The 25,338-nt window shown below is 44.9% G+C and overlaps 1 protein-coding gene across 4 annotated transcripts in view; it reads right to left on the minus strand.

The window, feature by feature from the left end:
• Nucleotides 1–25,338, minus strand: part of LOC123992869 (multiple epidermal growth factor-like domains protein 6) — a 106,848-nt gene that overhangs the window by 13,560 nt on the left and 67,950 nt on the right. For 2 of the 4 annotated variants that reach the window (XM_046294466.1, XM_046294463.1), the window contains exons 15-26: nt 18,012–18,140; nt 17,430–17,558; nt 16,968–17,102; nt 16,538–16,672; nt 15,739–15,864; nt 13,962–14,093; nt 13,698–13,826; nt 13,364–13,495; nt 12,751–12,879; nt 1,968–2,096; nt 728–856; nt 83–211 (exon numbers count right to left, since the gene is read on the minus strand). In XM_046294466.1, the coding sequence (XP_046150422.1) occupies nt 83–211; nt 728–856; nt 1,968–2,096; nt 12,751–12,879; nt 13,364–13,495; nt 13,698–13,826; nt 13,962–14,093; nt 15,739–15,864; nt 16,538–16,672; nt 16,968–17,102; nt 17,430–17,558; nt 18,012–18,140 (1,563 nt within the window). The remainder of the gene's footprint in view (nt 1–82; nt 212–727; nt 857–1,967; nt 2,097–12,750; nt 12,880–13,363; nt 13,496–13,697; nt 13,827–13,961; nt 14,094–15,738; nt 15,865–16,537; nt 16,673–16,967; nt 17,103–17,429; nt 17,559–18,011; nt 18,141–25,338) is intronic. The other 2 variants (XM_046294465.1, XM_046294464.1) reach the window with 2 other exon arrangements.

The raw sequence follows: 25,338 nt of genomic DNA on the forward strand, positions 1-25,338 counted from the left end.
TCCAAAGAGATGAGGTAGGGACCCGGTCTAAACTATTGGGATGCATCCCTTTGCATTTGGAAGCAGTGATGTCACAGGTCACCTGTCTGACAGTGCTCTCCAGTCCAGCCAGGGGGACAGCTACACCCCCCAGTCACTCTGTCACATGTCCCTCCGTTCTGACAGCTGCAGGTTTGTGTGCACCCCTCTCCATAGTGCCCCTCCCCACAGTCTAGGAGAGGCAGAGAACAGAGGCCTCAGATCACACAATATATCCACCACACAATGAGCTGAATCCTAACCAGGAAACCATGTTCCTGACTCTGGCTTTCTAGTAAATCATGCAATGATGTCAATGGGAGTTTTGCACAGTAATTCGATCCCAGGTTAGATTTGGACCAAGTTTAATAAGTGGATGTCATTGTTCAATACGATTCAGACATATAGAAATGATGATTCGGATTCAGTTAGGCTGCACTGAGTTTGTTCTAAAACAACTTCCACCGACCAAACACACATATAATAAACAGTGTATTCATACACTCACCAACTGTTGTGATATTTCATCATAATTGGAATAAAATCGATAATAATCACCCGTGACTGTTTTCGGGAATGTTTTACGTAAAGATATTCTGGTAGAAGATAGATTTCAGTTCCATGCAGAGCTCCTTATGTCCTGGGTTAGGTTAAGGTTAGTTTAAGGTCAGACTGGGCCCTATACTGGGTTGACCGATGAGCCACTCACCCTCTTGGCATCTGGCTCCGGTCCATCCGGCTCCACAGCTGCAGCGGCCGCTGACGTGGTCACAGGTGGCCCCGTTCTGACACTCACAGCTCCGGCTGCAGTTCTTCCCAAAACCACCCTCAGGGCAGGCTGCCTCCCACACAGGACAGGATACACAGTCATATAGTTAAATACAAGTCAGCATTTTATAGCACTCAACATGAAGTGGTCTGCCCGACACAGATATATAAATGTAGGATCTTAATTTGAGCGAGATTGCTACAGGAGGAAAATAATCTTTCAGCAACAGGAAATGTGAATTATTATGTGGATTATAATTAATGGGCATTTTTGTAGGGGATGATACATTCTTCATAAGGGAATGTCAAGTCTGAAATTACAAACTTCAGAAGCCTTTTAAAACTTCAAACACACTACAAGTTTAAATATACTGCATTGCAGGAATGTAATCCTGCAACATGGTGATCAGATTTATGTAACGGGAAATGATGTGGTTTAGCCAATTCCTTTTGTCATTCATTGTCTAACATATACATAAGAATGAAAAGGGACACGATGGAGCGGTTGACTAAAGCACAAACATGCCTGCTCTATGGAGAGATATGGCTTGAATGTACTTGCCTTGTATTTCTTGCATGAGATATGGCCAATATATATTTTTGCGTTTGCATAGATCACATTAACTTTACCTATCTAAACTAGTCACTAATGATCGATGTCTGAAATGAAATTACATTAAGTCACGCAAGTGGGTTTGGGCTGACTCTTGGCTTTGGGTCACCAGGACCACAAAACATGCTTTGGGGAGACCAGGCCCTCTCGAATAAGACTTGAGAATGACATAGTCTGATCTTTAAGAGAATATTTCACTAGATCCATTAAAACGGCATGAAGACTTTGTGGAGCAGCGGATAAGAGACTTTGCATGAGAGTACCGAGGGTAAAACTGATGCTCCTAAAAGAGCTTTGCCAAGTAACTCCTTTAAATGCATTGCTATAAAAACGTGGATGCATTTATCCAGAATCTGACCCAATTAACGGTGTACGCTGGAGGGGTATCCTATCAGCCCCCCTACATCCCTCCCACCCCTTACGCATCCCTAAAAAAGGAATTGGCAGGGTATCATTAAACAGATAATTGTTCTCGAACACATGGGAGATGGTATTTAGGGTGAGAGGAGGCTGTGATGGACTGGTAGAGGCTCCCTCACACCCCGTTTTAATGATGTGGCTTCCATACCCAGAATGCAGTGTGGTCCCGACCAGCCAGGGGTGCAGAGGCAGGCTCCTGTGATGTGGTGGCAGCGGGCACCGTTCCTGCACTCGCACATCTGGCCACAGTCAAGACCGTAAAACCCGTCCGGGCACACTGCAAGCCAAGATAAAACACCCTCTGGTAAGGGCCTTCCAGCTTTACACACATACAGAGGGAAGGAAAAGGGTTAGGATGCCAACTCTCCCTCTCTCTCTTTCTGTGTCTTTCTCTGTCTCTTTCCCTCTCTCTTTCTCTCTCTGTCTGACCTCTCTCATCTCTGTCTTACCACCTACCAAAAATACCATATTAAATTGCAGTACCCTGGTCTAGCTGTTCATTTGTGGAGCGTCTGCATTCGTTAAGTGAGCTCATGTCCCACATGTGAGGAGTGTCCGTGCCACATCAAAGCCTGCGGAGACACGGGGGCCGGGCCGCCCCTCAGAGGGGGTGGGAGAGAGGGGCACACACACACACCAAGGACTGGTAATTAGAACACCTGCTGAGTCCACAGGCCTGTCGTCAAGGCCTAGAAACCCAGCCCCAAAACAAAGCCAGGTTACTGCACACGCACACACAGTAGATAGTGCACAGACATACACGGTGGTGTAAAGTACTTAAGTAAAAATACTTTAACGTTTTTTGGTGATTGTGTACTTTTGTTTACTATTTCTGTTTTTGCCAACTATTACTTTTACTTCACATTCCTAAAAAAAATAATGTACTATTTAGTCCATACATTTTCCCTGACACCCAAAAGTACTAGTTACTTATTGACAGGAAAATGGTTGAATTCACACACTTATCAAGAGAACATCCCTGGTCATCCCTACTGCCTCTGATCTTGCAGACTCAATAAACAAATGCTTTGTTTGTAAATTAATGTCTTAGTGTTGTAGTGTGCCCTTGGCTATCAGTAAATAAACAAATTGTGCCACTGGTTTGCATAGTGTAAGGAATTTGAAATTATGAATACTTTTACTTTTGATACTTAAGTATATTTAAAACCAGATACTTTTAGACTTATACTCAAGTAGTATTTTACTGGGTGACTTTCACTTTTACTTGAGTCGTTTCCTTTAAAATATCTTTACTTTTACTCAAGTATGACAAATGGGTACTTTTTCCACCACTGCATATAGACACAATTCGGGCACGCACGCATGCACGCACGCACACACACACACACACACACACACACACACACACACACACACACACACACACACACACACACACACACACACACACACACACACACACACACACACACACACACACACACACACACACACACACACACACACACACACACAGTTCTGTTCCCACTGCTGGTGTTCAGCAATGACAGTGTCCTGGGTCTGTTTTCCATTCCTTGAGAGAGAGCGGGAGGGGGGGGCTGCTGATAGTTGAAAATGTCTGTGGAGTCAATGGACAACCATTGAGTTTAGTAAACACATTGTCTATGGCCCAGAACAGGTCCACCAGGGCTGTTATGGAAAAACCCTGTGTGGGGGGATGTAGAGGGGGCTTTTCCAATGTGCTGTAAACATTGCCTATAAGCTCAACTAAACCGTGAAACAGACAGGAATGCCCGTGTTTACTTTGCGATTCTCGTTGATTGCTCAATTTGTCACTGAAAAGTACAAGATCACAGAGCAACAGCTCTAATGACAACACTTACTATCAGTTTGTATGTTAAGAGCAGTTACTACAACACAGGCACAGCATCATTTATGTCTTTGTTTAGATAAAAGCTGCGCTCGCTTGACTGCGTTTCTGATTGATTAACAGATGCAGTAGGACACACCTCCTTTCAGCCCTGGTGGTGTGTGGGGAAGCCTGGCACTGGCTGCTTCCCAGTCTGAACATATCCCTTGTTCCAATTGACCCAATGCCAAATAACCCCTCTCATTTACATAGTACTACTCTATTGTACCTAGCCTTCTATTGGGAAAAACACGAAGACAGAGTCTGACTTCTGGCCTCGCCGTGCGTTTTTTCTTAGCCTGGTCCCAGATCTGTTTGTGCTGTCTTGCGAACACCTATGGCCATTGCCATGTTAAACATGACCAAAGCATAGGAGTAGTCAAGACTGTACAAATGGATCTGGGGATCATGCTACATTTTCCCACGCTGCCACAGTAATCTGCCTTTGTGGTGGTTCTACTATAAAGTTATACTGTCTCATTACAGCCTGAGCAGGGATGATACTGCCATGGATCCATCGGTGTGTCTGTGGTGCTGTGTGTCTGTGGTGCTGTGTGTCTGTGGTACGGTGCTATTTATTTTAGGTGCAGGAGCGCAAACTTTTTTTCCAATGATGTCTTCATTTCTCAATCAAAGTTTGTACGGATGCATTATATTTGTACCAACAGTTGCAACATCATTATATAATATGCATAAAATGCACCCTCCTCTAAAAGAATAAAAGCCTACCTAAAATAACACATTTCACTGCACCTATCTGGTGTACATGACATTAAAAAATGGTCTTATCTTACCTACTTTCAAAATAGGCCATCACTGTCAATCGTGAATTATAATTATTCACGTTTTATCCGTGAGATGTCCAACCTTTTTTTAATTGAACCTTTATTTAACTAGGCAAACACCACAACATTGCATGAAGAGAGTCCTAAGACAACAACACGACATGGCAGCAACACAACATGACAACAACACGGTAACAACACAACATGGCAGCAGCACAACGTGGTACAAACATTGTTAGGCACAGCACAAAGGACAAAAAGGTAGACAACAACAATACATCACGTGAAGCAGCCACAAGTGTCCGTAAGAGTGTCTATGATTGAGTCTTTGAAAGTGGAGATAAAACTGTCCAGTTTCAGTTTGAGTGTTATTTTTTTGCAGCTCGTTGCCAATCGTCTGACCTCAATCAGTTTCATGGGAATATGCATTTAGATCTTCTCGAATGACTGTTTCTAAGTGAATTAGAGCCGATGGTGTTACAAACTATTAGCCTTTCTTGTATTTTGTTTCAATCAAAGCATATCCTACCTAGTGTTGCGCGCTGTTGACTTTTGGCTGCACTGGAACAAAAACTGAGACTATTCGGCTACAATGAGTATACTAAAAGCTCATAAGAAATGACTGAGGAGGTGCTTTTGGTGCAAACGTACTATAAGCCTACTACTATTCTATGATATTTGTTTCTGTTTATTAAGAAAATGACCTATTCAGCATTAGGCCAGTGTGATCTGGCAAGACAGGCTACACTCGGACAGGGCGAGTTCACTAAGTGTGTCGTACATGAGCCCCGAGTCCATAGCGAACTGCTTGGAGAACAGCCGTTTTAGCAAAACACCTCATCGTTTCCTGTCTTTGTCTGTTCTTGTTAGGGAGTGAACTTGATGTATAATGAGGGTTACATGGATGAAATGGGACCTCTCTGAAATGAAAATGGATGGACCTCCGTTAAGCTAAATATATTTGACCTAAACCCTCCCTGAACACTTGAAGAAAAAAAACAAGTAACCCTCCCCTAAACCCAAAATAATAATTAAAACATAGTGGATAACAGAGAACATGCCTACCATTTACCCTCACTTCTTGGACAGACCAGAGCCTTAGATATGCAGTTTTAGAAACTGTTCTTCATCCTGTAAGCATTACATGGCAACACAGGAATGTTTATAGTGCAGAGGGCCAGGAGGTTGCGGGTTCACAGACCACTGTGGACAAGAATAGGAGTGGAAAGATCTTTATAGTAAAAACATTGTATGATTCTGTTATTGTATTTTCAGGCCTGTGAAAAACAGCCTTTTATTAATATTATATGCAATTTGACATAATTTGACATGTTGGCAGAATTTGTTATATAATTTTTTAATACCACACAAATGACAGGCTAAGAATGGACAGTGAGAGAGGCCTATGGGTTCATCTTATCATATTTCTCCAATGCCAAATCAGTGTGTTTTGTTTGCAATGAAACTGTCCCTGTTTGCAAATAATTAAATCTGAGACGTCATTAGGCATCTGAGCATGGTACTTTCAAAAGTTAAGGCCTACCTTTCAACCCCAGACAGAGTAGGCCTACCAACGCAGAAAAGTGTAGCTTTAACTACTGGCTACTCTTCTTCCGTGGCTTAACCCAACGAGAGAAGGTCACAAGTGTTTCCCTAAAAGTCTGTCTGGGTTTAAACAGCTTCTATTGCACATAAAGTGAATAGCTTAGTCAATTGATAATGACAGAATTAGATTACTTCCCAAGCAAAGTCCATTCGTTGTCCTCTTGGCTACAGAAGGTTGTAGCTCAGCCTCAGAATCTCAAAGAAACACCAATAATAATATTCCCATATGCAACGGAGTCATGTCTTTTACCAGTATTTTACAGCTTGTTTCTAGCACAAAGCATTCTGGACCAAAGCCCTGTTATAGATCACCTTATATAATCAGATCTATTTCATTTTCTTCAAAATCGTAAGCTAACAAGGGGTAGGCCTGTGCTTTTTGCCATTTTCTAGAATATAAGGAAGGCCTATGGCATACCCTCTCAGACCCCCTCAATTCGAGTCTCGGCTTTAATTTAGCAGCCTTTCACTGAGACGGAGGTAGGCTACTTAAAGAGTGCACGGTGGGTGGAGGAATTGGCAGAGAAATCTATGGATATAGCAGCCTAAAGCCTCGTTTCCTCAGTCAAACAGGTAGGCATACGTCTTATTTCTTAAATATGAATAAATAGGCTCCAACACCGAGCCCTCTTGTTGTTAGTAAAGTCTAATTAAAATGACGGTTGAAATTAATTATGCCTTCTCAAATGTGCCTACTTTCAACACCATAAACTGTCAATTTTCAATTAATATTTTCTGGAATAATCAACATTTCGGAATAATTATTTGACTCTCCTCCTGAACTGCCACTGTAGGACCACACAGCACACCATTGGTCAGGACGCACAACAAAAAGTTTGGATCCGCAAGAGCAGAGCAGACGGGGGCTCAAGGTTAGAATATCCATTGCAGTGTGTAATGCAGCCTAGTTTTATTTACACCATCCCAGCAGTGCAAAAGACTCCAGAAGGAAGTACATGTTCAGTGTACTGTTTCATTCTGTGATTGTGGTACAGTACTGGTTGTATTTGGTCAACATCTGGTCAGATGGCTCTATACCTTGAGCTGCTGGCAGAGATGCCAGACTGATGTCATGTTTGATGCCAGGGTGTGAGTTGATGTGGAGGTACATTTCACCATGACATCCACCACAGCCCATTTTGTCTGGCCAGCAGACCTCTAGTAATTTGGTAACCTCTGTAATCTTTAGGCAACACAGCTACAGGGTTATAGGGTTTTATAAACTGGGTGGTTCGAGCCCTGAATGCTGATTGGCTGACAGCTGTTGTATATCAGACCGTATATCACAGGTATGCCAAAACATGTATTTTCACGGCTCTAATTAAGTTGGTAAGCAGTTTATAATAGCAATATGGCACCTTGGGGGATTTGTGGTATATGGCCAATACACCACACCACCTCATGACTTATTGCTTAAATCAGTTATCTTTATTCATTTACAAAATGCACTTAGTTTACATTGGAGACCAACCAAATCGTCAAATGATCTAAATGGGTTAATTAACTGTGTGCAATTTGAAGGGAGATTTTTTTTAAATTCTGAATTCTCCTTTACATACACATTTAAAATATATGTAGATAGATATTGGGATCCTGGTTTGAGGTTGCAAAACGCCAATGCCAATCCTTCTTTCCACCAGAAGAGGGCACTTGGTTTCCACTAAATCCCAGAGTGAAGTGTCATCTGATATTAGCCTGGTCTGTGCTGCTATTTCCACTGTGGATGCAAGGTTTAAGTTGTGTGCTGTGCCTGTTGTGCCTCTGTTTATTGTCAGTACTGGGAGTCCTCACACTCCACCAGCTAGTGTGCTGCTAGCTGCATCGCTGATTAAATCAGCTCTTTAAAGGGGAAATCTGGGATTTGAAAAACAACAAACTGGCCCCACCACTTATTTTGGTAAACAACTGACCGATGGGGCTGGAAAAATGTAACCACTCGCAAATTCATGGATGTCAGGAATGGCCATCCATAGATCAAAATGATAGTTTTAACCATGCTTTGATATGTGTTATTACAAACAATGGAGTAAAACAATCTTATATTGACAGTTGAACTAAGCTCACGATGCATTTAAAAGTTATATTCTTCAAGAATTAAGGGCTATATGTCATTCATTCAAAAGTTTAAATGATGTACCTATACCAATCCCTGATTACCCCTTTAAGGAAGTAATGAGAATCATTTCCAGATCCCTGCCTGTGTGTTAAAGTGCTGTGTCCTGTCAGCCTATAAACCAAGGCAGGAGACCACACAGCCAGACAGACATAGAGACATGGAAGGGGAGACTCTGGCCCTCGCTGCCTTGTAGAAATCACTTCTTGACTGCTCCTAAAGGAAGAGGCCCCTGTACAATGTGGGGAAACTGGACACCTTATTTTAGGGTGGGGGGAGACTTTAGAAACAGAACAGTGAGTGAGTGAGTGAGTGAGTGAGTGAGTGAGTGAGTGAGTGAGTGAGTGAGTGAGTGAGTGAGTGAGTGAGTGAGTGAGTGAGTGAGTGAGTGAGTGAGAGAGAGAGAATATATATATTTTAGTTTGCATGGTCATTTCAATTAAGGCTGATGTCTATGATGTTGGAAACCATTGGCTTGTAATGGCTAGACATGTTAAATCCTACAGGTCAGAATGGTGTGTGTTAATGTATCTTGTGATATAATGTGACATGACTGTGATTCACGCATGGAGCAGGCTATATTTTACACCACTGGTAACTTACATCTTACACCAAACATTTACATTAGACCGTTTCAGCCGAAGTCTAATCAAAATCAAATCAATGAGTTAGTCATGCTTGAGACCAGCTACTCTGGAATATGCACATATAGTTGGTCTTGTTTTACTGTAACTGGACTATGTGTGTGAGAATCTGCACAGGGACCATCAGACATCCACCAGCGCCCTCCAGAGTCTAACACAGGACTTTTCGTTGGAAAAGTTACCTTGGTAGTTTAAAACTAAACCACGGTTGAGTGGCTAAACAGATTCTAGAGAAAGGGAAAGGGGATACCTACTCAGTTGCACAAGGTAGTATGATGATCTAAAAACAAACGGTCAAACCTTAATCATTAAAGTAGTCATAACAGCTAGAATAACAAAACATTTGACCGATATAGGAGGAACCAATACAATAGTCAGTGGTGGAAAGTATTTTAAGTAGAAATACTTTAAAGTACTACATAAGTCGTTTTTTGGGTATCTGTACTTTACTATTTATATTTTTGACAACTTTTACTTTTACTTCACTACTTCACTATAGTTTCCATCATAGCAGCATCCACCTATAGCATGTGCTCCAGCAGGTAAAGTTGAAGTCGGAAGTTTACATACACCTTAGCCAAATACATTTAAACTCAGTTTGTCACAATTCCTGACATTTAATGCTAGTAAAAATTCCCTGTCTTAGGTCAGAACAATAGTAGAGAATTATTTATTTCAGCTTTTATTTATTTCATCACATTCCCAGTTGGTCAGAAGTTTACATACACTCAATTAGTATTTGGTAGCATTGCCTTTAAATTGTTTAACTTGGGTCAAACGTTTTGGGTAGCCTTCCACAAGCTTCCCACAATAAGTTGGGTGAATTTTGGCCCATTCCTCCTGACAGAGCTGGTGTAACTGAGTCAGGTTTGTAGGCCTCCTTACTCGCACACGCTTTTTCGGTTCTGCCCACAGATTTTCTATAGGATTGAGGTCAGGGCTTTGTGATGGCCACTCCAATACCTTGACTTTGTTGTCCTTAAGCCATTTTGCCACAACTTTGGAAGTATGCTTGGGGTCATTGTCTATTTGGAAGACCCATTTGCGACCTAGCTTTAACTTCCTGACTGATGTCTTGAGATGTTGCTTCAATATATCCACATAATTTTCCATCCTCATGATGCCATCTATTTTGTGAAGTACACCAGTCCCACCTGCAGCAAAGCAACCCCACAACATGATGCTGCCACCCCCGTGCTTCACAGATGGGATGGTGTTCTTCGGCTTGCAAGCCTCCCCCTTTTTCCTCCAAACATAACAATGGACATTATGGCCAAACAGTTCTATTTTTGTTTCATCAGACCAAAAGACATTTCACCAAAAAGTAGGATCTTTGTCCCCATTTGCAGTTGCAAACCGTAGTCTGGCTTTTTTATGGCAATTTTGGAGCCGTGGCTTCCATGATGAGTGGCCTTTCAGGTTATGTTGATATTGGACTTGTTTTACTGTGGATAAAGATACTTTGGTACCTGTTTCCTCCAGCGTCTTCACAAGGTTCTGTGCTGTTGTTCTGGGATTGATTTGCACTTTTCGCACCAAAGTACGTTAATCTCTAGGAGACAGAATGCGTCTCTTTCCTGAGCGGTATGACGGCTGCATGGTCCCATGGTGTTTATACATGCGTACTATTGTTTGTACAGATGAAGGTGGTACCTTCAGTCATTTTGGAAATTGCTCTCATGGATGAACCAGACTTGTGGAGGTATACAATTCTATTTCTGAGGTGATTGGCTGATTTCATTTGATTTTCCCATGATGTCAAGCAAAGAGGCACTGAGTTTGAAGGTAGGCCTTGAAATACATCCACAGGTACACCTCCAATTGACTAAAATGATGTCAATTAGCCTATCAGAAGCTTCTAAAGCCATGACATCATTTTCTGGAATTTTCCAAGCTGTGTAAAGGCATAGTCAACTAAGTGTATGTAAACTTCTGACCCACTGGAATTGTGATATAATGAATTATAAGTGAAATAATCTGTCTGTAAACAATTGTTGGAAAAATTACTTGTCATGCACAAAGTAGTTGTCCTAACCGACTTGTCAAAACTATAGTTTGTTAACAAGAAATTTGTGGAGTGGTTGAAAAACTAGTTTTAATGACTCCAAACAAAGTATATGTAAACTTCCGACTTCAACTGTATGTCTCACTAGTCACCCCCAAAGACAATTCCTCCTTTGGCCGCCTTTCCTTCCAGTTCTCTGCTGCCAATGACTGGAACGAACTGCAAAAATCACTGAAGCTGGCGACTCATAACTCCCTCACTAGCTGTAAGCACCAGCTGTCAGAGCAGCTCACAGATCACTGCACCTGTACATTGCCCATCTGTAAATAGCCCATCCAACTACCTCATCCCCATACTGTATTTATTTATCTTCCTCCTTTGCACCCCAGTATCTCTACTTGCACATTCATCTTCTGCACATCAATCACTCCAGTGTTTAATTGGTATATTGTAATTACTTCGCCACCATGGCCTATTTATTGCCTTACCTCATTTGCACACAGTGTATATAGACTTTTTCTACTGTATTATTGACTGTATGTTTGTTTATTCCATGTGTAACTCTGTGTTGTTATACATGTCGAACTGCTATGCTTTATCTTGGCCAGGTCGCAGTTGTAAATAAGAACTTGTCCTCAACTAGCCTACCTGGTTAAATAAAGGTGAAATAAAAAATAAACATTCCGAATGAAAATAATGTACTTTTTACTCCATACATTTTTCCTGACACCCAAAAGTACACGCTACATTGTGAATGCTTAGTAGGACAGGAAAATGGTCCAATTCACGCACTTATAAAGAGAACATCCTTGGTCATCCCTATTGCCTTTGATCTGGCAGACACACAAACACAAATGCTTTGTTTGTAAATTATGTCTGCATGTTGGAGTGTGCCCCTGGCTATCCATAAATAACAAAACCAAATGTGTGGTTTGCTTAATATACGCAATTTGAAATTATTTTCACTTTTACTTTTGATACTTAAGTATATTTAAAACCAAATACTTTTAGACTTTTACTCAAGTAGTATTTTACTGGGTGGCGTTCACTTTTACTTGAGTCATTTTCTATTAAGGAATCTTTACTTTTACTCAAGTATGACAATTGGGTACTATTTCCACCACTGACAATAGTCCCACAACAGAAGTTTATTACTTACTCATATTTAATCGAAGCGCTTCAGACAGCTTGACACCAGATTCATTGTCCATCTCTCCTCCGTGTAGAGGTCTGTTGCATAGCTAGCTGTATATTGTTACACTAGTCACAGAACTGGGTGGTGGTTTGTGAATTCTGAGTGGTTTCTCTACTTGAACTTTCATTACTAGACCAATAGAAGAGACCATAAGTTACGCTTTATTTTACAGCCTGGTATAAGTTAATTTAACAGACATGCTTATCCAGAGCGACTTACAGGCACAATTAGGGTTAAGTGCCATGCTCAAGGGCACATTGACAGATTTTTCCACCTCATCGGCTTGTGGATTTGAAGTAGCGGCCTTTCGGTTACTGGCCCAACACTCTTAACCGCTAGGCTACCTGTCACCCTATAAATGAAGGGTTTGATTTCAAAACGCAATATTTAAATTTTCAGAAATTCTTCTGAAGCAACTTTTTAATTAAAAACGCACCGTGAAAGAGAGAGCTATTATTAGTGAAAAGACAGGCATGATTTTGTTTTAAATATATTGTAAGGTCATTTTATTTTATTTTAGAGAGATAAAATTTGGTTAGTGACCGACGTTTTGATTACTGGCCCAACACGCTAGGCTACCTAACTATTTGGTGACAATGGATTGTTTCTGGTACTTAGCTCAAATAATTCAGGTGTACAAAACTACGCTTGTCTCAATGAATCTCAAAGAAACTGCAAAGTAATGAATATGCCATTTTTTTTCACAAGTCTTACTTTTCTCACAGAAGCTTCCGGTCCATCCAGAGGAGCAGGTGCAGGCTCCACTCACATGGTCACACAGAGCTCCGTGCTGACACTGACAGTCCAGGGCACAGCCCAAACCATAGCTGCCCTCCACACACTCTGGGGAAACATGGTAGAGACACATGGACAACATCAGACAGAGATATCACGAGCCAGAATATATACACATGTGCTGCTGTGAGGACATGTTTTTTTGTCACGGCAAATAACGGGATATTAACGTTTAGTCCCTAATTTAGCTTGATTGATGGTTAGACTATTAGCTGGCCAAAAGTAAGCTACATGAAAAGTGCAATATTATTAATATAATCGTGTGTTAGTGTGGGTTTTCAGTGAATTTATGTAAATCACAAAGCTCCTCTGCATTTCCTGTGGTACCGGAAAATTCTCAGCAACAAAAGAGTGATAAAATGAAGATCCTACATCTGTAGAACACTTGCTTGAAACACAAGCATTTCCCTACACCTGCAATAACATCTGCTAAATGTGTGTATGTGACCAATAACATTTGATTTGATCTGGTCCAAAGATGTGTTACAGTGTATTACCTAAAGATGGCAGTATTTCCAAAGAAATGTCTTACTCTGTTCACAGTGGTCTCCAGTGAAGCCAGCCTCACACGCACAGCGTCCAGTCACAGCATCACAACTCAGGGCTCGGTCTGCACACTGGCACCTGTTGGAGCACCCAGAGCCCCAGGACCCCTCCTCACAGGCTGTGGAGACACACACACAGGTTGGTAAAGAAAACTACTGTTTGTGTGTGTGTGTGTGTGTGTGTGTGTGTGTGTGTGTGTGTGTGTGTGTGTGTGTGTGTGTGTGTGTGTGTGTGTGTGTGTGTGTGTGTGTGTGTGTGTGTGTGTGTGTGTGTGTGTGTGTGTGTGTGACTGACGTATCGGTGAGAGTCAGGGTGCTTACGCTTAGTGCAGACGTGTCCTGTTCGGCCTGGGGGACAGATGCAGTGTCCGGTGACATGGTCACAGCTGGCATCAGGGTGACAGACACAGGTGCTCACACAGCCTGGCCCATAGGACCCTGTTGGACACACTGTTGAGCAGAGGAATAGTCCGGGTGAAATATAACACAGTATTATCTTAAGGTCTTTCTCCCTCGCAGTCTCTTTCCTTTCGATCCTCACTTTAGCAAGACTGAAGGCTATCTCTGTTTATTTGTTTCCCTCACCAGTCTGGCAGAGTTGTCCTGTGTACCCAGGGTTGCAGTTACAGACTCCTGTCTGCTTGTTGCAGGAAGCTCCGTTATCACACGCTCTACATAGGAACTGGCACTTCAACCCCCATAATCCCTCTGGGCAGTCTACGGGGGAGGGAAAACTCAGGGCTATAGCTATTGACCAGTTTTGGTGGTCAGGCCAATTGGTCATGATAAGCCCTAATTGAGTTGTATGACCATCAAGACCACACAGTTTAACTGACTTCAGGTCAAAGGTTTAAAATAGATGAAGAGCAGGTCTGATTGGTGGACAGATGTCTTCCAATACTACAGTCGTGGCCAAAAGTTTTGAGAATGACACAAATATTAATTTTCGCAAAGTCTGCTGCCTCAGTTTGTATGATGGCAATTTGCATATACTCCAGAATGAAGAGTGATCAGATGAATTCATCCCTCTTTGCCATGCAAATGAACTGTATCCCCCAAAAACATTTCCACTGCATTTCAGCCCTGCCACAAAAGGACCAGCTGACATCATGTCAGTGATTCTCTCATTAACACAGGTGTGAGTGTTGACAAGGACAAGGCTGGAGATCACTTTGTCATGCTGATTGAGTTTGAATAACAGACTGGAAGCTTCAAAAAGAGGGTGGTGCTGGGAATCATTGTTCGTCCTCTGTCAACCATGGTTACCTGCAAGGGAACACGTGCCGACATCATTGCTTTGCACAGGGTTTCACAGGCAAGGACGTTGCTGCCAGTAAGATTGCCCCTAAATCAATAATTTATCAGATCATTAAGAACTTCAAGGAGAGCGGTTCAGATGTTGTTCAGAAGGCTTCAGGGCGCCCAAGAAAGTCCAGCAAGTGCCAGGACCGTCTCTTAAAGTTGATTCAGCTGCGGGATCGGGGCACCACCACTACAGAGCTTGCTCAGGAATGGCAGAAGGCAGGTGTGAGTGCATCTGCATGCATGCCAACAGTTAAGCATCCTGAGACCATTCATGTGTGGGGTTGCTTCTCAGCCAAGGGAGTGGGCTCACTCACAATTTTGCCTAAGAACACAGCCATGAATAAAGGATGGTACCAACACATCCTCCGAGAGCAACTTCTCCCAACCATCCAGGAACAGTTTGGTACGAACAATGCCTTTTCCAGCACTTTTGCCATAAGGCAAGTGATAACTAAGTGGCTCGGGGAACAAAACATAGACATTTTGGGTCCATGGCCAGGTAACTCCCCAGACCTTAATCTCATTGAGAACTTGTGGTTAATCCTCAAGAGGCGGGTGGACAAACAAAAACACACAAATTCTGACAAACTCCAAGCATTGATTATGCAAGAATGGGCTGCCATCAGTCAGGATGTGGCCCAGAAGTTAATTGACAGCATGCCAGGGCGGATTGCAGAGGTCTTGAAAAAGAAGGGTCAACACTGCAAATATCGACTCTGCATCAACTTCATGTAATTGTCAATAAAAGCCTTTGACACTTATGAAATGCTTGGAATTATACTTCAGTATTTCATAGTAACATCTGACAAAAATATCTCAAGACACTGAAGCAGCAAACTTTGTGAAAATTAATATTTGTGTCATTCTCAAAACTTTTGGCCACAACTGTACTGTACTGTTTGAATGTAGATCCCCAGATTTGAAAAACAGTGAGGGACAATATGGAAGAAACGGTATGAGATTTAAGTGAAATATAAATACAGTATGATAATGAGTAATAATACATTTGAACAGTAATACAGGTATGAAATAATGAGTTATGAAGCATTCTAACTACCTTGTTGACAGGCCTTTCCTGTCTTCCCAACAGGGCAGATACACTCTCCTGTCATGGGGTCACAGGGTTCTCCTCCACACACACACGTCCGGAGGCAGTTCTCCCCGAACTGACCAGCACTGCAGGCTACATACAGATACACAGAGGACGGAATGTTGGAGGGAGCGAGAAACAGAGAGAAAGGGTTACACAAACCTTTTTTTCATTTCCTGTGTATCTCCCTCACTGGGATCGTGTGCAGTAGCAAGGTGAGCTCAAAGTGAACTGATGTTGCATGGCCACTTCTCACAACCTCACGTCAATTCAAAGCGAAACAAAACCCTAAAGAGATGGATGATTTGTTTGCTTTAATAAAGTGACCCTCCTGGTGGTCTGGATGATGCATTAGGTCTAAAATAACCCGTCCATGTTATCTTGGCCAGTCTGTAGGGAGACCGAGTTATGATTTAAACAGCGCTCCTGAACGCTCTTTAATATCTCTGGAGCAAAGGAGAGACGGAACCCACTGAAACGGTTCACTGGTCTGTAGAGCAAGCTGCCAGAAGAGGAACACAATTGAAACCTTTTGAACAAACTAATACACCCACACACACACACACACACACACGTACGTACAAGCACGCAGGCCCTCACACACTCACACACCCATTAATATTTCCACATGCATGAGGGAACAATACAAAAGCGCTCTCTCAGAATGTAAGGTCAGGAGTTGTTCCTGAACGGACCAGGAAACACTCCTGTCCCTAGGTACATGCATTGTGGTTGGGGAGTCTCCTCCACAGGGGGATTGGCTCACCCAGCTGACACAAGTTCCCATGGAGCCCTGCAGGACACCTCCGGGCGCACTCTCCACTCCTAGGGTCACAGGTCTCCCCAACTGTACAGTCACACTGCTGCCAACAGCCACTACCATAGAACCCTGGATCACACTCTGGAGAGGCACACACACACGCACGCACGCACGCACGCACGCACGCACGCACGCACGCACGCACGCACGCACGCACGCACGCACGCACGCACGCACGCACGCACGCACGCACGCACACGCACGCACACACACACACACACACACACACACACACACACACACACACACACACACACACACACACACACACACACACAGGGGAGGAGCTTCACTATCATCCAGACAACCATGTAAGTTTTATTTTTCAATAACCTCAATATCTGTGTACTGTATTGTCTGAGCCAGAACAGCTTACCTTGCTGACACTGAGAGCCATGGTGGCCAGGTTTGCACAGACAGGTCCCGTTCTTGGGATGGCAGCCCAGGGAATGTTCCAGATCACAGTCACACTCCTCGGAGCAGGCAACACCGTGAGTCCACCTGGGACAAGCTGGAGAAGAGAAGGTACACTCACTACAATTCTAGGATCAGGGATCAAGCTACGGAAAGGGAATCAACATCATTTTCTTCATCTATCACTACTGCAGTGTTCCTAAAATCTGGTCCAATAGACACACTTAGGCAGTGCAGGATTTTGTTCTAGACCAGTACTAAGACACCTGATTCAACTGAACAGGTGGCTGATGTTCAGTTTATTAGTTGAATCAAGCTAGGACAAAAGCTTCAAGATGTCAGCTGAAGAACACTGCTCTACTACATTAAGATGTCAGTCATGGTGGCTGCTGGGTACTGTAGTCTAGAGGATATGGGTACTCACGCAGGTGGCAGAAGCGCCCGTACAGCCCTGGGGAACACAGGCAGGCTCCATAGAGACGGTGGCAGCGCCCGTTGTTGGGGCAGTTACACCTCCGCCTACAGTGTTTCCCAAAGTATCCTTGTGGGCAACCTGTCAACATGTCAACAAGACACAGAAGAGTTGCACATGTGGTTAGACCAGATTTTGCCCTTCCAGCATGTAGCTTGGTCCCCAATCTGTTTGTGATGTCTTGCAAACTCCTATGGTCATTGTCACATTGACGAGACAGAGCAAACGGATCTGGCACCAGGGTATGTCTACAGGGCAGAGCCAGTGCCTAACCTTATGGGTGATGAAATGAACAGGGTTAGCTAAATAGGATTAGCCACTTAAGGCAAGGTGACTGGTCTGTGTCTGGACTTGGACGTGGTGGAGCTGTGACATGGAGTGACATAAAACCATGCAGTGGGGAGGAGGGGAGAGGAGTGGTGGGCTACTGAAGGGCCAGTAACAAGGAAGAAAATGTGCTGTGTTTGGACCCCTGTGGGGGAGCAGTCGGCTGAGTGCTGGGGAGTGTGTGTGTGTGTGTGTGTCAGTTCCTACCATCCTCACAGAGCTGGCCCTGCACCCCCGGTGGGCAAACACACCTCCCGGTTACTGGTTCACAGGAGCCCCCGTTCTGGCAACGACATAGGCTGTTACAGGCCTGTCCATAGGTCCCCATTGGACAAGCTGGGAGGGAGAGAGAGAGGGTGGGTGGGGGTGAGCAAGAGAGAGATTTGAGAGAGAGAGATTGATAGTGAGAGACATTCTAACGCTTTACTTTTCTATTATCTTCTCCACATGAGGGTCTTATTATCTTAGCTTTTTGCGTTTCCCACATTAATCCAACACGGCTTGTGTAGCAATTACCACACACAACCCAGCTGGACCTTCTAAATGGGTTCAGTCAAAGCCAGTCAACATTCCACGTCACACTTCTTGTGCACAACTATTTTATGAATCTCTGAGGGAAAATGTGTTAGTTAGCAATTAGTCATGTGTTTAGCCACATGGTTAATGTGGCAAGCTAGGCAAGAGCAAAATCAGTACAGAAAACGCAATCGTTTTAGTATAAAGATCTTTACCTTAATTGTATTGCTCTCTGGTTACACTGTATCCATACATACACAGCACTGCCTTCCCATATCTAACAAATGTTGTCATACAAAATGCAATAGCATGTCTATATACAGTGTCTTCGGAAAGTATTCAGACCCCTTGACTTTTCCCACATTTTGTTAGGTTACAGCCTTATTCTAAAATGGATTAAATTGTATTTTCTTCCTTCTCAATCTACACACAATACCCCATAATGACAAAGCAAAAACAGATTTTAAAAAAATGTTTGTTAATAAATTAATGATTAAAAACAGAAATATCACATTTACATACAGACCCCCTTTACTCTATGCTTTGTTGAAGCACTCTTTTTTGAAGCACCTTTGGCAGTGATTACAGCTTCGAGTCTTCTTGGGTATACAAGCTTGGCACAACTGTATTTGGGGAGTTTCTCCCATTCTTCTCTGCAGATCCTCTCAAGCTCTGTCAGGTTGGATGGGGAGCGTTGCTGAACAGCTATTTTCAGGTCTCTCCAGAGATGTTCGATCGGGTTCAATTCCAGGCTCTGACTGAGCCACTCAAGGACATTCAGAGACTTGTCCCGAAGCCACTCCTGCATTGTCTTGGCTGTGTGCTTAGGGTTGTTGTCTTGTTGAAAGGTGAACCTTCGCTCCAGTCTGAGGTCCTGGGTGCTCTGGAGCAGGTTTTCATCAAGAATCTCTCTGTACTTTGCTGCGTTCATCTTTGCCTCAATTCTGACAAGTCTCCCAGTCCCTGCACTGAAAAACATCCCCACAGCATGATGCTGCCACCACCATGCTTCATCGTAAACATTGCCTACAACTCAATTCTAAGTGCAGCATATTGGAAGACTCCACAGTAATTGATCATTCGCGACTTTAACTTATTCCTGTTATCTCTAGAGCATCTCAGAAGAAAGGAAGACAAAATAAGGACAAAAGAAGGACAGAAGAAAAAGGAAAAGAAAGAGGACAACAAAGTGAAACAGTCAGCACTTCTATTGCAACTTCGTATTTCGTCGTCCTAACGTAGTCTACACTGCTATCTGCCCAGCAGCTAGCCAGCTAGCAAACGTCCACCGTCTACCGAATAGCAGCACTGTAGAAACTATTACACTCAACTGAACGACTTGATTAGTGTAGTGTTAGCTAGCGACATAGTTGTCTTTGCTGTCTTCGTATCCAAGATAATTGTGTAGTTTAGAGCGTGTAGTCTTAGAGTGATTATCTTAATTTACCGAGGTTAGCTAGCCAGCTATTTGTCGTCCTTAACGTAGGAGACACTGCTAGCTAGCCAACAGCTAGCCAACGTCTACTGAATAGAACTTCCGCACTCAACAACCCGGTCGCATTCCGCTTCGCTCCACAGGTAGTATCACATTTTTCATTTCATTTCATTACAGCACAACGGTTTGATTTGTTTGATCGTAGCTAGCTACATAGCTAGCTACATAGCCGTCTGTGTATCAAAGATAATTGTGTAGTCTAGAGCGATTTTCTAGGTTAGCTAGCCAGCTATTGTCGTTCTTTTAACGCAACGTAACGTAATCAACACTGCTAGCTAGCCAGCTAGCCCCCGAATAGCAGCACTGTAGAAACTACTACACTCAACGGAACGACTTGATTAGTGTAGTGTCAACAACGCAGCCACTGTCAGCTAGCCTACAAAGTCAACAACGCAGCCACTGCCAGCTAGCCTACTTCAGCAGTACTGTATCATTTTTAATAATTTTAGTCAATAAGATTCTTGCTACGTAAGCTTAACTTTCTGAACATTCGAGACGTGTAGTCCACTTGTCATTCCAATCTCCTTGCATTAGCGTAGCCTCTTCTGTAGCCTGTCAACTATGTGTCTGTCTATCCCTGTTCTCTCCTCTCTGCACAGACCATACAAACGCTCCACACCGCGTGGCCGCTGCCACCCTAATCTGGTGGTCCCAGCGCGCACGACCCACGTGGAGTTCCAGGTCTCCGGTAGCCTCTGGAACTGCCGATCTGCAGCCAACAAGGCAGAGTTCATCTCAGCCTATGCCTCCCTCCAGTCCCTCGACTTCTTGGCACTGACAGAAACATGGATCACCACAGATAACACTGCTACTCCTACTGCTCTCTCTTCGTCCGCCCACGTGTTCTCGCACACCCCGAGAGCTTCTGGTCAGCGGGGTGGTGGCATAGGGATCCTTATCTCTCCCATGTGGTCATTCTCTCTTTCTCCCCTTACCCATCTGTCTATCGCCTCCTTTGAATTTCATGCTGTCACAGTTACCAGCCCTTTCAAGCTTAACATCCTTATCATTTATCGCCCTCCAGGTCCCTCGGAGAGTTCATCAATGAGCTTGATGCCTTGATAAGCTCCTTTCCTGAGGACGGCTCACCTCTCACAGTTCTGGGCGACTTTAACCTCCCCACGTCTACCTTTGACTCATTCCTCTCTGCCTCCTTCTTTCCACTCCTCTCCTCTTTTGACCTCACCCTCTCACCTTCCCCCCTACTCACAAGGCAGGCAATACGCTCGACCTCATCTTTACTAGATGCTGTTCTTCCACTAACCTCATTGCAACTCCCCTCCAAGTCTCCGACCACTACCTTGTATCCTTTTCCCTCTCGCTCTCATCCAACACTTCCCACACTGCCCCTACTCGGATGGTATCGCGCCGTCCCAACCTTCGCTCTCTCTCCCCGCTACTCTCTCCTCTTCCATCCTATCATCTCTTCCCTCTGCTCAAACCTTCTCCAACCTATCTCCTGATTCTGCCTCCTCAACCCTCCTCTCCTCCCTTTCTGCATCCTTTGACTCTCTATGTCCCCTATCTTCCAGGCCGGCTCGGTCCTCCCCTCCCGCTCCGTGGCTTGACGACTCAATGCGAGCTCACAGAACAGGGCTCCGGAAGGCCGAGCGGAAATGGAGGAAAACTCGCCTCCCTGCGGACCTGGCATCCTTTCACTCCCTCCTCTCTACATTTTCCTCCTCTGTCTCTGCTGCTAAAGCCACTTTCTACCACGCTAAATTCCAAGCATCTGCCTCTAACCCTAGGAAGCTCTTTGCCACATTCTCCTCCCTCCTGAATCCTCCTCCCCCTCCCCCTCCTCCCTCTCTGCAGATGACTTCGTCAACCATTTTGAAAAGAAGATCGACGACATCCGATCCTCGTTTGCTAAGTCAAACAACACCGCTGGTTCTGCTCACACTGCCCTACCCTGTGCTCTGACCTCTTTCTCCCCTCTCTCTCCAGATGAAATCTCGCGTCTTGTGACGGCCGGCCGCCCAACAACCTGCCCGCTCGACCCTATCCCCTCCTCTCTTCTCCAGACCATTTCCGGAGACCTTCTCCCTTACCTCACCTCGCTCATCAACTTATCCCTGACCGCTGGCTACGTCCCTTCCGTCTTCAAGAGAGCGAGAGTTGCACCCCTTCTGAAAAAACCTACACTCGATCCCTCCGATGTCAACAACTACAGACCAGTATCCCTTCTTTCTTTTCTCTCCAAAACTCTTGAACGTGCCGTCCTTGGTCAGCTCTCCCGCTATCTCTCTCAGAATGACCTTCTTGATCCAAATCAGTCAGGTTTCAAGACTAGTCATTCAACTGAGACTGCTCTTCTCTGTATCACGGAGGCGCTCCGCACCGCTAAAGCTAACTCTCTCTCCTCTGCTCTCATCCTTCTAGACCTATCGGCTGCCTTCGATACTGTGAACCATCAGATCCTCCTCTCCACCCTCTCCGAGTTGGGCATCTCCGGCGCGGCCCACGCTTGGATTGCGTCCTACCTGACAGGTCGCTCCTACCAGGTGGCGTGGCGAGAATCTGTCTCCTCACCACGCGCTCTCACCACTGGTGTCCCCCAGGGCTCTGTTCTAGGCCCTCTCCTATTCTCGCTATACACCAAGTCACTTGGCTCTGTCATAACCTCACATGGTCTCTCCTATCATTGCTATGCAGACGACACACAATTAATCTTCTCCTTTCCCCCTTCTGATGACCAGGTGGCGAATCGCATCTCTGCATGTCTGGCAGACATATCAGTGTGGATGACGGATCACCACCTCAAGCTGAACTTCGGCAAGACGGAGCTGCTCTTCCTCCCGGGGAAGGACTGCCCGTTCCATGATCTCGCCATCACGGTTGACAACTCCATTGTGTCCTCCTCCCAGAGCGCTAAGAACCTTGGCGTGATCCTGGACAACAAACTGTCGTTCTCAACTAACATCAAGGCGGTGGCCCGTTCCTGTAGGTTCATGCTCTACAACATCCGCAGAGTACGACCCTGCCTCACACAGGAAGCGGCGCAGGTCCTAATCCAGGCACTTGTCATCTCCCGTCTGGATTACTGCAACTCGCTGTTGGCTGGGCTCCCTGCCTGTGCCATTAAACCCCTACAACTCATCCAGAACGCCGCAGCCCGTCTAGTGTTCAACCTTCCCAAGTTCTCTCACGTCACCCCGCTCCTCCGCTCTCTCCACTGGCTTCCAGTTGAAGCTCGCATCCGCTACAAGACCATGGTGCTTGCCTACGGAGCTGTGAGGGGAACGGCACCTCAGTACCTCCAGGCTCTGATCAGGCCCTACACCCAAATAAGGGCACTGCGTTCATCCACCTCTGGCCTGCTCGCCTCCCTACCACTGAGGAAGTACAGTTCCCGCTCAGCTCAGTCAAAACTGTTCGCTGCTCTGGCTCCCCAATGGTGGAACAAACTCCCTCACGACGCCAGGACAGCGGAGTCAATCACCACCTTCCGGAGACACCTGAAACCCCACCTCTTTAAGGAATACCTAGGATAGGATAAAGTAATCCTTCTCACCCCCCTTAAAATATTTAGATGCACTATTGTAAAGTGGTTGTTCCACTGGATGTCATAAGGTGAATGCACCAATTTGTAAGTCGCTCTGGATAAGAGCGTCTGCTAAATGACTTAAATGTAAATGTAATCGTAGGGATGGTTTCCTCCAGACTGTTATGCAGGTGAATGAGGACCCAAAAGCAACTTGGCGAAAGCAGAGTCTTTAATCCAGTAAAGTAAATCTACAATCATAAAGCATAATTCCACTCGTAATGACGAGAACAGACTGGAGACTCGATCATGAACTGCAGGTTGCCTCGGGAAGGCACTTGAACGTAGCAGACTCAGACACCTGCTCACCACGCAGCATCTGAGGGAAACACGACACGACAGGGCGATACACAGCACGGTGAACAATAGACAAGGATCCGACAGGGCAGAAACGGAAAACAAGGGGAGAAATAGGGACTCTAATCAGGGGGAAAGATAGGGAACAGGTGTGGGAAGACTAAATGATTGATTAGGGGAATAGGAACAGCTGGGAGCAGGAACGGAGCGATAGAGAGAAGAGAGAGAGGGAGGAAGAGAGAAAGAGGGGAACGAACCTAAAAAGACCAGCAGGGGGAAAACGAACAGAGGGAAAAGCAAAATGACAAGACAAAATAAGACAAAACATGACAGTACCCCCCCACTCACCGAGCGCCTCCTGGCGCTCTCGAGGAGGAACACTGGCGGCAACGGAGGAAATCATAGATCACAAACGGTCCAGCACGTCCCGAGAAAGAACCCAACTCCTCTCCTCAGGACCGTAACGAAAAACGATAAAAAGGGAAACTAGGGTACTACTCAAAAAAAAAAAAAAAAATGAGACACGGGTAGAGAACTGAAAGCTTTAGAGCAAACAGGACCAAACAGGCCAGGAGAGTAACAACTAGGGACAGACTGAGACACAGCAAGGGCAGGAACAAGAACAGGAGAGATGCGATGGCAGGGAACAGACTGAGACCCAGCAAGACCAGGAGCAGAAGCAGAAAAAAAATTACCAGACTTCTGCGCGCTGTCTGAACACGCAGCCACGAAACGGCGCGTGTCACGCTCCTGAGTAGGCCACCAAAACCGCTGGCGAATAGAAGCAAGCGTACCCCGAACGCCGGGATGGCCAGCTAACTTGGCAGAGTGAGCCCACTGAAGAACAGCCAGACGAGTAGAAACAGGAACGAAAAGAAGGTTACTAGGACAAGCGCGCGGCGACGCAGTGTGCGTGAGTGCTTGCTTAACCTGTCTCTCAATTCCCCAGACAGTCAACCCGACAACACGCCCAACAGGAAGGATCCCCTCGGGATCGGTAGAAGCCACAGAAGAACTAAAGAGACGGGATAAAGCATGAGGCTTGGTGTTCTTAGTACCCGGGCAATAAGAAATAACGAACTCGAAACGAGCGAAAAACAACGCCCAACGAGCATGACGCGCATTCAGTCGTTTGGCATAACGGATGTACTCAAGGTTCTTTTGGTCAGTCCAAACGACAAAAGGAACGGTCGCCCTCCAACCACTGTCGCCATTTGCCTAGGGCTAAACGGATGGCGAGCAGTTCGCGGTTAGCCACATCATAGTTACGTTCCGACGGTGACAGGCGATGAGAAAAATACGCACAAGGGTGGACCCCATCGTCAGTATCGGAGCGCTGGGACATAATGGCTCCCACGCCCACCCCCGACGCGTCAACCTCAACAATAAACTGTTTAGTGACGTCAGGTGCAACAAGGATAGGAGCGGATGCAAAACGCTTCTTGAAGAGATCAGAACAACAATCATACGACCGGTGAGGAGGAAGGGAGTTGGTTCTGGACCGACTGAAGACCGTGCGCAGACCATGATATTCCTCCGGCACTCCTGTCAAATCACCAGGTTCCTCCTGAGAAGAGGGGACAGAACAAACAGGAGAAATAGCAGACATTAAACACGTCACATGACAAGAAACGTTCCAGGAAAGGATAGAATTACTAGACCAATCAAAAGAAGGATTATGA

Source organism: Oncorhynchus gorbuscha, linkage group LG13 (assembly GCF_021184085.1).
Source record: "Oncorhynchus gorbuscha isolate QuinsamMale2020 ecotype Even-year linkage group LG13, OgorEven_v1.0, whole genome shotgun sequence".
Classification (NCBI taxonomy): Eukaryota; Metazoa; Chordata; class Actinopteri; order Salmoniformes; family Salmonidae; genus Oncorhynchus; species Oncorhynchus gorbuscha.